Source organism: Rattus norvegicus, chromosome 2 (genome assembly GCF_036323735.1).
Source record: "Rattus norvegicus strain BN/NHsdMcwi chromosome 2, GRCr8, whole genome shotgun sequence".
Classification (NCBI taxonomy): Eukaryota; Metazoa; Chordata; class Mammalia; order Rodentia; family Muridae; genus Rattus; species Rattus norvegicus.
In genome coordinates, this window is record NC_086020.1 from 70,435,860 (window position 1) to 70,450,887 (window position 15,028).

General features: G+C 36.9%; 1 protein-coding gene across 3 annotated transcripts in view; it reads left to right on the forward strand.

Annotated features, from left to right (window-relative positions):
- Positions 1–15,028, forward strand: part of Cdh10 (cadherin 10) — a 222,360-nt gene that overhangs the window by 80,339 nt on the left and 126,993 nt on the right. For all 3 annotated transcript variants that reach the window (XM_006232080.5, NM_001168631.1, XM_006232079.5), the window contains exon 2: positions 8,273–8,617. In XM_006232080.5, the coding sequence (XP_006232142.1) occupies positions 8,387–8,617 (231 nt within the window). In that variant the 5' untranslated portion in view covers positions 8,273–8,386. The remainder of the gene's footprint in view (positions 1–8,272; positions 8,618–15,028) is intronic.

The following is a 15,028-nucleotide window of genomic DNA, read 5'->3' on the forward strand; positions in this document are numbered from 1 at the left end:
ATTCATATGAACTTGCAAAGAGATTTAATCTGTAACTTGAACAGGAGAGGATGGTGTTTGTGGCATACTGGGAAACTAAGATTCTTTTAATGAAACAAAACCAACAGATAAAGAAATAAATAAGAGGAAGACTTCAAATATTTAGTGATACTGTTCTGGTATTTGGTTTATCATCCAATAAATTCCATAAAATGTGTATCTAGGCACTGAAACACCACACTCAGAATGTGATAAATAATATGAAGATAATTTCAGATACAAGGAAAGCCCATGGGTCTAGCTGCATTAGAACTAGAAACAGGCTTTTGCAAACAGAAAATGTTGGCCTGATCATAAACACTTGTGAGCTCCCGACTTAAAGAGTTTGAAGCAAGAGGATCACTGTGTTTCTAAGGCCATCCCAGTATAAAGAACAAAGAAAGAGTAGACTGACATTTATGGCAAAATAAGTCCATAATAAATGAGGAGACATGACAGAGAAAGAGAGAGAAAGCAATAAAGAAAAATGCTATTACACTATTCTCTACCTTGTTCCTTTTCAATAAGTGCATAGACAGACAGTAAACATTTAAACAGGAATGTGAGTTTAAAATTTAAAAAGCTGTTCCCATAGAGGAGGGCCCAAGACCAGCAGGACCGATGCCTCTGAGACACCGCCAGAACCTGAAGGGATCTACCAGATAAACAGTTTTCTGCACCCAAATCCCATGGGAGGGAGAGCTAAACCTTCAGAGAGGCTGACACGCCTGGGAAACCAGAAGAGATTGCACTCTGCACACATCTCTGACTCCAGAGGAAAACACAAAACGCCATCTGGAACCCTGGTGCACGGAAGCTCCTGGAAAGGGTGGCGCAAATCTTGCTGGTTGCTGCCGCTGCAGAGAGGTTGTAAGCAACAACCCACGAGCAAACTTGAGCCTCAGGACCACAGGTAAGGCCAACTTTTCTGCTGCAAGTGACCTGCCTGGTGAACTCAAGACACAGGCCCACAGGAACAGCTGAAGACCTATAGATAGGAAAAACTACACGTCCGAAAGCACAACAGTCTCCCCCCATAACTGGCTGAAAGAAAACAGGAAAACAGGTCTACAACACTCCTGACACACAGGCTTATAGGACAGTCTAGCCACTGTCAGAAATAGCAGAACAAAGTAACACTAGAGATAATCTGATGGCGAGAGGCAAGCGCAGGAACCCAAGCAACAGAAACAAAGACCACATGGCATCATCGGAGCCCAATTCTCCCACCAAACAAAACGCTGAATATCCAAACACACCAGAAAAGCAAGACCTAGATTTAAAATCATATTTGATCATGAGGGTGGAGGACTTCAAGAAAGACATGAAGAACTCCCTTAGAGAAAACAGGAAAACATTAATAAACAAGTAGAAGCCTACAGAGAGGAATCGCAAAAATCCCTGAAAGAACTCCAGGAAAACATAAATAAACAAGTAGAAGCCCATAGAGAGGAGTCACAAAAATCCCTGAAAGAATTTCAGGAAACACAATCAAAGAGTTGAAGGAATTGAAAATGGAAATAGAAGCAATCAAGAAGGAACACATGGAAACAAACCTGGATATAGAAAACCAAAAGAAGAGACAAGGAGCTGTAGATATGAGCTTCACCAACAGAATACAAGAGATGGAAGAGAGAATCTCAGGAGAAGAAGATTCCATAGAAATCATTGACTCAACTGTCAAAGATAATGTAAAGTGGAAAAAACTACTGGTCCAAAACATACAGGTAATCCAGGAATCAATGAGAAGATCAAACCTAAGGATAGTAGGTAAAGAAGAGAGTGAAGACTCCCAGCTCAAAGGACCAGTAAATATCTTCAACAAAATCATAGAAGAAAACTTCCCTAACCTAAAAAAAGAGATACCCATAGGCATACAAGAAGCCTACAGAACTCCAAATAGATTGGACCAGAAAAGAAACACCTCCCGTCATATAATAGTCAACACACCAAGTGCACAAAATAAAAAAAGAATATTAAAAGCAGTAAGGGAAAAAGGTCAAGTAACATATAAAGGCAGACCTATCAGAATCACACCAGACTTTTCGCCAGAAACTATGAAAGCCAGAAAATCCTGTACAGATGTCATACAGACCCTAAGAGAACACAAATGCCAGCCCAGGTTACTGTATCCGGCAAAACTCTCAATTAACATAGATGGAGAAACCAAGATATTCCATGACAAAACCAAATTTACACAATATCTTTCTACAAATCCAGCACTACAAAGGATAATAAATGGTAAAGCCCAACATAAGGAGGCAAGCTATAACCTAGAAGAAGCAAGAAACTGATCGTCTTGGCAACAAAACAAAGAGAAGAAAAGCACACAAACATAACCTCACATCCACATATGAATATAACAGGAAGCAATAATCACTATTCCTTAATATCTCTCAACATCAATGGCCTCAACTCCACAATAAAAAGACATAGATTAACAAGCTGGATACGCAATGAGGACCCTGCATTCTACTATAAAAGCCTATATTCAACAAAACTTAAAAATCTGCAGGAAATGGACAATTTCCTAGACAGATACCAGGTACCGAAGTTAAATCAGGAACAGATGAACCAGTTAAACAACCCCATAACTCCTAAGGAAATAGACGCAGTCATTAAAGATCTCCCAACCAAAAAGAGCCCAGGTCCAGACGGGTTTAGTGCAGAATTCTATCAAACCTTCATAGAAGACCTCATACCAATATTATCCAAACTATTCCACAAAATTGAAACAGATGGAGCACTACAGAATTCCTTCTATGAAGCCACAATTACTCTTATACCTAAACCACACAAAGACACAACAAAGAAAGAGAACTTCAGACCAATTTCCCTTATGAATATTGAAATACTAAATAAAATTCTAGCAAACCGAATCCAAGAGCACACCAAAACAATCATCCACCATGATCAAGTAGGCTTCATCCCAGGCATGCAGGGATGGCTTAATATATGGAAAACCATCAACGTGATCCATTACATAAACAAACTGAAAGAACAAAACCACATGATCATTTCATTAGATGCTGAGAAAGCATTTGACAAAACTCAACACCTCTTCATGATAAAAGTCCTGGAAGGAATAGGAATTCAAGGCCCATATCTAAACATAGTAAAAGCCATATACAGCAAACCAGTTGCTAACATTAAACTAAATATAGAGAAACTTGAAGCAATCCCACTAAAATCAGGGACTAGACAAGGCTGCCCACTCTCTCCCTACTTATTCAATATAGTTCTTTAAGTTCTAGCCAGAGCAATCAGACAACAAAAGGAGGTCAAGGGGATACAGATTGGGAAAGAAGAAGTCAAAATATCACTATTTGCAGATGATATGATAGTATATTTTAGTGATCCCAAAAGTTCCACTGGAGAACTACCAAAGCTGATAAACAACTTCAGCAAAGTGGCTGGGTATAAAATTAACTCACATAAATCAGTAGCCTTCCTCTACACAAAAGGGAAACAAGCCGAGAAAGAAATTAGGGAAACGACACCCTTCATAATAGACCCAAATAATATAAATTACCTCGGTGTGACTTTAACCAAGCAAGTAAAAGATCTATACAATAAGAACTTCAAGACTCTGAAGAAAGAAATTGAAGAAGACCTCAGAAGATGGAAAGATCTCCCATGCTCATGGATTGGCAGGATTAATATAGTAAAAATGGCCATTTTACCAAAGCGATCTACAGATTCTATGCAATCTCCATCAAAATACCAATCCAATTCTTCAAAGAGTTAGACAGAACAATTTGCAAATTCATCTGGAATAACAAAAAACCCAGGATAGCTAAAACTATCCTCAACAATTAAAGGACTTCAGGGGGAATCACTATCCCTGAACTCAAGCAGTATTACAGAGCATTTGTGATAAAAACTGCATGGTATTGGTACAGAGACAGACAGATAGACCAATGGAATAGAATTGAAGACCCAGAAATGAACCCACACATCTATGGGCACTTGATTTTTGACAAAGGAGCCAAAACCAACAAATGGAAAAAAGATAGCATTTTCAGCAAATGGTGCTGGTTCAACTGGAGGGCAACATGTAGAAGAATGCAGATCGATCCATGCTTATCACCCTGTACAAAGCTTAAGTCCAAGTGGATCAAGGACCTCCACATCAAACCAGATACACTCAAACTAATTGAAGAAATACTAGGGCAGCATCTCGAACACATGGGCACTGGAAAATTTTCCTGAACAAAACACCAATGGCTTATGCTCTAAGATCAAGAATCGACAAATGGGATCTCATAAAACTCCAAAGCTTCTGTAAGGCAAAGAACACTGTGGTTAGGACAAAACGGCAACCAACAGATTGGGAAAAGATCTTTACCAATCCTCCAACAGATAGAGGCCTTATATCCAAAATATACAAAGAACTCAAGAAGTTAGACCACAGGGAGACAAATAACCCTATTAAAAATGGGGTTCAGAGCTAAACAAAGAATTCACAGCTGAGGAATGCCGAATGGCTGAGAAACACCTAAAAAAATGTTCAACATCTTTAGTCATAAGGGAAATGCAAATCAAAACAACCCTGAGACTTCACCTCACACCAGTGAGAATGGCTAAGATCAAAAACTCAGGTGACAGCAGATGCTGGCGAGGATGTGGGGAAAGAGGAACACTCCTCCATTGTTGGTGGGATTGCAGACTGGTACAACCATTCTTGAAATCAGTCTGGAGGTTCCTCAGAAAACTGGACATTGAACTGCCTGAGGATCCAGGTATACCTCTCTTGGGTATATATCCAAGAGATGCCCCAACATATCAAAAAGACACGTGCTCCACTATGTTCAGCCCAGTCTTATTTATGATAGCCAGAAGCTGGAATGAACCCAGATGCCCTTAAACAGAGGAATGGATACAGAAAATGTGGTACATCTACACAATGGAATATTACTCAGCCAGCAAAAACAACGACTTTATGACATTCGTAGGCAAATGGTTTAAACTGGAAAATATCATCCTGAGTGAGGTAACCCAATCACAGAAAAACACACATGGTATGCACTCATTGATAAGTGGCTATTAGCACAAATGCTTGAATTACCCTAGATGCTTAGAACAAATGAAACTCAAGACGGATGATCAAAATGTGAATGCTTCACTCCTTCTTTAAAAGGGGAACAAGAATACCCTTGGCAGGGAAGAGAGAGGTAAAGATTAAAACAGACACAGAAGGAAGACCCATTCAGAGCCTGCCCCACATGTGGCCCATACATATACAGCCATCCAATTAGACAAGATTGATGAAGCAAAGGAGTGCAGGCCGACAGGAGCCAGATGTAGATCGCTCCTGAGAGACACAGCCAGAATACAGCAAACACAGAGGCGAATGCCAGCAGCAAACCACTGAACTGAGAATAGGACCCCCGTTGAAAGAATCAGAGAAAGAACTGGAAGAGCTTGAAGGGGCTCGAGACCCCTTATGAACAACAATGCCAAGCAACCAGAGCTTCCAGGGCCTAAGCCACTACCTAAAGACTATACATGGACTGACCCTGGACTCTGACCCCATAGGTAGCAATGAATATCCTAGTAAGAGCATCAGTGGAAGGGGAAGCCCTGGGTCCTGCTAAGACTGAACCCCCAGTGAACTAGATTGTTGGGGGGAGTGCAGCAATGGGGGGAGGGTGGGGAGGGGAACACCGATAAGAAAGGGGAGGGGGGAGGGCGATGTTTGCCTGGAAACCGGGAAAGGGAATAACATTCCAAATGTATATAAGAAATACTCAAGTTAATAAAAAAAATTTTTAAAAGCTCCAGTATAAAGGAAATGTGGGAATATATGATAATGAAAGATAATTTCAAAATGAATGGCTGTTTCTTAGCTACATTTTAAAGTTATATTAAATTAATTTTACACCTAAGACAAGGAAGCATGGTTTTTATTTTTTTGTTGTTTTGTCAAAAGTTGATTACTCAGAAATTATGTTACAGAATTTCTATATTTTACTACATTGCTGACCTATTCCATTTGTTTTGCTTAAATTATGATATTCTAATTCTAGCTACCACACCACCTCCTGTTTTATTCTAAAATTTAGCATTAGGTTTAAATTTAAAATGTCAAACTTATTCATTAAGAATTAAAAAGACATATTTACTCATTATAATATTATATTATATTTTTCCTTAGTTAAACAAATTCTGTAAGGTATAAGTTCCAAAACATTGTTCAGTTTTAAAAATTAACTGGAAATATAGAAATTATAAGATTTATATCATAATTTAAACATTATTGGAAATAATGTGAAAGTGTATTTTCTAAAAATAGCTAGTTCCAAATATTAAAATTATGTTGAAGTATTATTTCCTCAGCTGCAAACATGTTAAATATTTTAATTGAGTTTATTCTTGATAGAATGGGTTAACTACTAATTTACATATTGCCCTGTAGGATTTCTTTTACATAGGAAAGTCTGGAGTTAAGAAAACCTGTTAGAAGTTGTTGTAAGTACTTTTTATATGAATAGTGAATACTTACAATAGTATATGATGGGCTGCGAAGATGGCTCAGTCCCTAAACTGATTTCTGGCACAAATGTAGAAGGGAATTTGGATCGCTAGAATACTTTAAAAAGTGCAGGAATGGTGCTATGCCCCTGTAATTCTACCATGGGGAAAGGTGGAGAAAAGGGGATCATGGGGAGTCCTAGTCAATCATCCTAGCTAATTTACAAGCTGGAACGTGAATCTGTTGAAAAAAATAAAGTGAATCGTAATGAGATAACCCACAGCTTCTGGTAACAATTCTTACTAGAAGAATAATTTTTAAGTTCTATTTATAACAAGTAAGCAATGTTCTCAAATATCTATATACTGGCTCATAACGTCATAACATGTGTTTAGTAAAAATTAACTTGGGAGAATGTAATGATGAGTGGAAATTGTTGTCAAATAGTTTGGATGTAAACTTTATTCAAATATACTGTTAATTATATTATTAAAATATACGTCTTATTGAAGATTTCTAAATGCTTGAAATCACTGAATACTTGAATGCACAATAACAATGAAAATGTGATTCCATTTATTTTATAAATTTTTTGTTCATTAGATGTGTTTAAATATATATTAATCACTTGTTAATTTCCAAAATGTCAGTTCTCTATTATACATATTGGTCATTTATACCTGTATAGAGAGTGAGGAGCAATATTGGATATAGTTACTGTCAATCAAGTTAATGATTAAAGAGATGAGGTATGTCTACTGTTACCTCAATAAATATTAATATTTTAGTAGAACACAGCAGAGACCCTCTCATACACGTCTTCACTCATAGAAATAGTGTAGAATTCTGGCCAATGTTCTGTAACTTACCTGATTTATAAAAATACAAGCATATTGTTATACTTGCCTACTACCTAGAATGCAGTCAATATATATGTCTGGAAGTCCTGGCTCTGGGATGTTAAATCACTTTGTGCAGCAGCTCATTGCTAAACTGCAGCAGAGTATTGTGTGGCATAGTATAATAGAGTTCATATTGATCATGTTCTATGACTTCATGTGCTCAGTATCATTTAATATACTCAAGGGAGACACTGGTCCATTATTAATCCTATTTCTAGAGAACATTTGCATTAACCTTTCAATCATTTTAATAATAAAGGAAAAGAAAACCAAACAGATTGTTAACAAATATCTGTGAGTGGAAGCATAAATGTGAATCAGAGAGGACATAAAGTGCTTCTCATAGAACACTCATAGAATTCAATCCTGTTGTTCTCTAAATTATTTAGAATAATTATTATCTAAAGATATGAATTAGGTAAGTACTAAAAGAATTTAATATCTAAGCAAATTTATAACATGAAATGCTTCCAAAATACTCAAATAATCTTGCATCTCAGAAATACCTCATAATTCCAATAGTATATTAGAATCAAATTTTATTTTCAAAGTTTAATTTTATGCTAAATTTTAGAAGATGTGACATGCATCATGGCAACTTTCTACTAAATTTAGGAGTTACAAGTCTTTAAAACTGTACCATAAGAGAAAGGGTCACGATGATGCTTTTAACACTTTGAAAGAGAACACATTGTCTTTTCTTAAATTGTAGATATTCCCTCAGACAAGACATGCTTCCTAAAACTGATCATTATTTTAAGAAAGAGAAAAAGAGTATTTTTCTTTCTGGTTTTACTTAATCATTTTTATTTTAAAATCATAATTTAAAAATCAGAATGTTTTCCATTAACTATTTTGTTTGTTTATTTGTTTTAAGCTCTTGGAAATATGTACATAGCACTAATGAAGTCTTGGAAACCAGTCGAGATCTGATACCATAAACTGGACTACTTTTTCATCATCTGCACTGGAATTTTTCAAGAAGTAAACTATGTCAATCTATTCGTTCTTGAGACTGTTTGTTCTCTGGGCATGCCTGCCCCAATTCTGCTGTCCAGAATTAACGTTCAGAAGGACTCCTGGGCTTCAGCAAATGACTGCAGAATCCCATGTCCCTAGGGGTGATGGTAAAATCCTTCACCGTCAAAAACGTGGCTGGATGTGGAACCAGTTTTTCTTACTGGAAGAATATACTGGATCTGATTATCAATATGTCGGCAAGGTAAGTTTGTGTTGAAAAGGCACATTACCATATTCTTCATTTATCTGTCTAACAAAGGAATGTTGAAGATGTTCAAGATCCCAGTGAATTTAAGTTTGGCTCTCTCAATGTTCTCATAGCTCTTTTATTTATGTAACATGAATTGTACATGGAGAAATTGTGGGATGATCGTAACATATTTAATGTCAGAACACATTACAAGCATTACTTTTGCCAATCTTACAAAGGAAGAAACTGCTGAAAATGAATTTTCATGGAGACAGTTAGGGAAGTCCTTGAAATGATGATGTGTGTTTATGGTAACATTAGTATTTAGTTCAGCAAACACAAATAAAAATCAAGTTTAATATTTTATAAAATGAAAAAAAAGTAAATAAAAATATGTCCTAAGTCAGATATATTATTTATTTACAATAAATGATGTTTCTTTACATTTTGTCCTATATTTTTCTTAAGTTCTTTGTGGGCATAATTTTTAAAAACAAGTGAGGCTGGCAAGTATAAAGAAATTACTTAATGCAGTATGACACGAACAAAGGCAATGTTTCTTGAAACTATGCTAAGATTCATATAAAGAAAAAAAAACTTTTTGAGATAATAAATTTCCATTGGTTTTAAAACCTTGAAATATTTTGATATATTGCAATTATTTTAGTCCTGTTAAGTGTGTAATAAATGGAATAAATTTGAAATATATATATATATATATATATATATATATATATATATATATATATACTAAAAAGAGCAGAAAAAGAAACAGCAAACTTAGTAACCTTTGCACAAGGCAAGAAGTATCAGACTTTCCAGGTGAGATTAAATGACTGACAACATGTAAAGGGGAATTTTGTATTTGGTAGAATTAAAAACCTTTTGGATTTACTATTATATAATGTAAAGGAAGTGAAATTCAAGCCATGGAGACTACAAACAGATTTATTTGCTTGTTTTGCAGGATAGCAATTCCTCAATTTCAATCAATTTCTCTTCATCTAGTTTTAATTGGGATTTAATAAATATTATTAAATTGGCTTATATTTATAGTATATGCTTTTCCATGATACTCAAATTACTTCTCATCCCTCATCAACAGAATATTAATACTTTGAAGTCAAGAACTCTACATCATGTCTTTGTTAGTCTAGTGCTTAAAAACTATTTAGCTAATTTAATGATTGCTAGTCATATTGAATAACACTTCCCCAGCCATCTGGTGCCACTTGGCCATTTGGCAGAGAAAACTAGTCTAGAATTTAATATTAGTCTGGACAATTATAATTAGAATCTACTTAAAATATATGCATAATGACATAGAACCCAAGTATAATAACTACAATATTTCCAAATTGCTATATGAAAACCTATAAGTTTTCATGAAATTTTACTAGATTTTATAAAGTGTTTACAATTCATATTTTAAGAGTACATGATGACCTACTATACCAATACAAGTGTCATGGGTGTTTATGCTCTCAAGAGTGTTTAATTCCTCTTTATTTTTAGCTTCTGTTTTGTCTTATTTACTTATATATTACTGTGACAAAAAGAACATAACCAAGGAAACTTGAAAGAAAGGATTTAAATGGACTGATAGTTTCAGAGGGTTAGCATGCAAGGTGACAGAGCACAGGCATAGCAGCAGAAATAGCTAAGAGCACACATCTTGATACTCAAGAAGAGGCAAGAGAAACACCCCAGGTATGATTATTGTCTGCTGAAATGTGAAAGCCTGCAAACATGACACACCTTCTCTAACTATGTGAAATCCCACAATCCTTCCTAAGCAGTTCCATGATGTGAGGATAAAGTAGTCAAGCATATGAGACTAGAGAGGCCATTCTCATTAAAACTACCATATTTCAGGTCTATTTTATAATTACTGTGGTTTATTCATTTCATAGCGTAGAAAATAGATATTTGAATTCTTTTTCTTATTATTTGCACGTTAATACTGCATAAGTAGCTTATATTTTATCAGTTACATCCAAACTGCATGTCTTATTTTAGGTATACAGGACAAAATCTGATAAAATATTATCTATCTCTCTATCTATTTCTCTATCTCTATCTAATGCACTTTAATGAATACAGCTTGGTTGTAGTACACTTTTTCATAAAATATAAAGACTATTAAATATCTTACATATCTAATATTAAATATGAGAAGTTATTGTATAGTAATTTTTCTTTAGGAAACTTATCTTTCAGTTTTTACTTCCTGTAAGACAGACATTGCTAAATATGTTAGTGGTTTCAGTCTCTCTAGGTTGATTTTGCTGTAGATTTAAAATGTATTCTAATTACAGGCATATGGAGAAATAGTGACAGACATCCCACTGTAGGAGGAGTGTCTTGGGGCTGAGAATAGGAAGCAATAAAGAGAATGACTCTAGTGGGATGTGTTCGTGAGAATGGAGCACATATATAGAGACTGCAGGATTTTTTTCCAAATAAGAGCTCTCTTTCCTCTATAACTTTGAAGTTGAAGTGTATTTCGGAAACCATACTTTTAGCAAAACAGAAGTAGCGTCTTACTTTCAACTTGCTCTCTTTTTGTGGGTAACTGCATTTATTAGCCTTCAGTTTTCTGTCTGTGTAAACAAAGAGAATGTTTATGCCAGTGAACAGATTATAAATGCACTTTTACAAATACTGATACATTATTAATGTAAAGGGTATTTAAAACCTCTCTAGAAAGGAGAGAGACAGGCCAGAGGCTAAACTGTCACTGCCATGACTCTGTAAGAAGTCAAACAGTGAAGTCAGTGCATTTTTTCCCCTCAGTCCCAGTAGTCAAGGATTTTCCTCTAAGTCATGCAATTAACTGAGTGGTATTGTTTAAGTATTCGCAATATAGAGCCTTCTTTTTCACCTTTGCCATGAGTTATTCCTAATGCTGAACTTTAAGTCACTCTTTTCTTCAGGCAATTATGGCCGTACATGCCAGTTTGTTAGACTGTTGCTGCCCTGACATCACATTTTCATGGAAAATGTTTAATAGTTGAACCATTGTAATTGAATGCTTTCTCCCTTTTTCAGTATGTTTAAGGTTCAGAAAAAAATATGATTCTTAACTCTATTGCATTTCTCATTGAATATCTATTTATATTGCTTTTTAATGACTGTATCCTATGAACAAAATACTGTCCTTCAACAGAAGATTTCAAAGTTCTTAGCTTGCATGCCTCTGAGACTAAAGTCAACACTGACATTAACACACACACACACACACACACACACATTTTCTGAGACAAGACTCTTGTAAGACCCCAGAGGTGGTCTTAGCTCAGGTGCACGACCCACAGACACAGCTTGACAAATAGATGGATGCAATAGCAAGAGGTTTAATGATCCATGTACATGGGGTTGCTCATCCTCACAGGGAGAGGCAACTGTGAACTCAAAAAGCACTCATCTTTTATTCTTTACAGAGGGCAGATTTCAACAACAGGGTTAGCTGGTTTATTCTCATTGGTGGAACACAGGACAAAAGATCTTTTCAGGTATTGGTTGGCCTGCTTAAGGGGTTGTTTTTGACTCAGTTAGTCACCTTTCTCATTTAGCACTGCACCTGGTCTTGGAAAAATCACTGGGAAAGGGCAAAGTCGGAAATTTTCTTGGGGGGTGAGGGGCGACTGGGTGGTCCGGAAGGGTAAGGATGACATCTTGTGGTTATTGTCTGGATTTACCACAGGGAGGAGTAGGGGATTTTTACAAGAACATTTATTATTATTTTGTCTTAACTTAGCTTGGTCATTCTGACTGACATCATGATCACCAAAACTTTGTCATATCATTAGGCAACCTGATATCAGATGTTGGTTTCTAATAAAAAGTCACAAGTTTGTCATATACTTCAGATGAATTTCTCAGAACCTTGTTTTTATAACTTTGTTTTTCACATTTATGAAACTTTATTTCTTCAAGGACCTTACAATGTATCCCTTGTCTGAATCAAGGGATTCTTTAATTGTATGACCAAACTTTCCTGTTAAGGCACAACACACATATCTATTCACCCCAGAGAGGGATCATATGACAGACCATCCTATGGATACCACCAAATTCCACGATGGTGAACCGATGTATTTTTCCTTACAGGGCTATGAATGGTAGACTACTTACAGAAACAGAGATGATTCAAAAGCAGGTGTATTACCTGTTGTGGTAAAAAACAAAAACAACAACAACAAAAAATCCAATAAAATTGGTGCAACCGATTCCCCAGCAAAATTTCTCTTGAACTTACTTAAGTTGCTACATGAAAGAACACATCACACAATAACCCCTGATCCATTTTATAAGATAATAATTTGCCCATCTAGACAGCACAAAATCCTTTACACTCCATCCCTTAAAATATTCATAAAAACCTGTATCTATGCACAGATAAAAATCTTAACATCTGTCGTCATGTTCTCCCTACTGCTCTTCCTCGATCCTACTCCTTCTTTCCTGCTTCTCCCTCCCTTCTAAAACCTCTGTTCCCACCTCCCTTCTTTCTTGTCCAATAAAAAGCCTTGTTTTATCTTGTCTGCCTTCACCTGCATAATGACATCAACCTAATCACCCAAGTCCAATTCCCAACATAGGTGGCACTACAGAAAGGTGGGAACCTGGAGCATACTGCACAGACTGCTGATAGCTTTACCCATCGGAGAACATCTTTCCAAGCATCTAAGTTGGTCTAATACTCTTCCTTGGCAAGTTTTCTTTCATCGAGGCAGCTGCTCTCATCTTAGAGTCTTGGCAGCTAGGCTTGTCTGCATGTCATCACTGATATTTTTTCCCCCCTCAGGACTTGAGTTTTGCCTCTTTACTTTTCAGTTTCCCTGTCTACGAGTCACTATCAGCTTTCCTTGCTTACTCTATCAAGGAGGTGGATCTCATGAATCTGGGCAGTTTCAGGGACTTCCTGAAGCTATTTTGCATTGTTTATCTTCCTGCTTCTGGAGCTTCCCTTCGGGATGGAATATTTTAATTTCTGAAAAAAGTTGTTGCACAGCATTTCTTGCCTCATTTTCTCGAACGCTAGGTTTCTTGGCTGGTGTTATTATTCTATCCAACTAAAACAACTGCTCTTGCACTTACTCTGAGTCTTAACACATACATAGTTCCAAGAAAATTACTGATTATATTTATTACACAATCTATGCATTTATGCCATAATCCATCTCTAACCACATAAAAACCCTTAAATACATTTTTTTGATTTTTTTTTATTAACTTGAGTATTTCTTATATACATTTCGAGTGTTCCCTTTCCCGGTATCCGGGCAAACATCCCCCTCCCCCCTCCCCTTCCTTATGGGTGTTCCCCTCCCAACCCTCCCCCCATTGCCGCCCTCCCCCCACAGTCTAGTTCACTGGGGGTTCAGTCTTAGCAGGACCCAGGGCTTCCCCTTCCACTGGTGCTCTTACTAGGATATGCATTGCTACCTATGAGGTCAGAGTCCAGGGTCAGTCCATGTATAGTCTTTAGGTAGTGGCTTAGTCCCTGGAAGCTCTGGTTGCTTGGCATTGTTGTACATATGAGGTCTCGAGCCCCTTCAAGCTCTTCCAGTTCTTTCTCTGATTCCTTCAACGGAGGTCCTATTCTCAGTTCAGTGGTTTGCTGCTGGCATTCGCCTCTGTATTTGCTGTATTCTGACTGTGTCTCTCAGGAGCGATCTACATCCGGCTCCTGTCGGTCTGCACTTCTTTGCTTCATCCATCTTGTCTAATTGGGTGGCTATATATGTATGGGCCACATGTGGGGCAGACTCTGAATGGGCGTTCCTTCAGTCTCTGTTTTAATCTTTGCCTCTCTCTTCCCTGCCAAGGGTATTCTTGTTCCCCTTTTAAAGAAGGAGTGAAGCATTCACATTTTGATCATCCGTCTTGAGTTTCATTTGCTCTAGGCATCTAGGGTAATTCAAGCATTTGGGCTAATAGCCACTTATCAATGAGTGCATACCATGTATGTCTTTCTGTGATTGGGTTAGCTCACTCAGGATGATATTTTCCAGTTCCAACCATTTGCCTACGAATTTCATAAAGTCGTTGTTTTTGATAGCTGAGTAATATTCCATTGTGTAGATGTACCACATTTTCTGTATCCATTCCTCTGTTGAAGGGCATCTGGGTTCTTTCCAGCTTCTGGCTATTATAAATAAGGCTGCAATGAACATAGTGGAGCACGTGTCTTTTTGATATGTTGGGGTATCTTTTGGGTATATGCCCAAAGAGAGGTATAGCTGGATCCTCAGGCAGTTCAATGTCCAATTTTCTGAGGATTCTCCAGACTGATTTCCAGAATGGTTGTACCAGTTTGCAATCCCACCAACAATGGAGGAGTGTTCCTCTTCCTCCACATCCTCGCCAGCATCTGTTGTCCCCTGAGTTTTTGATCTTAGCCATTCTCACTGGTGT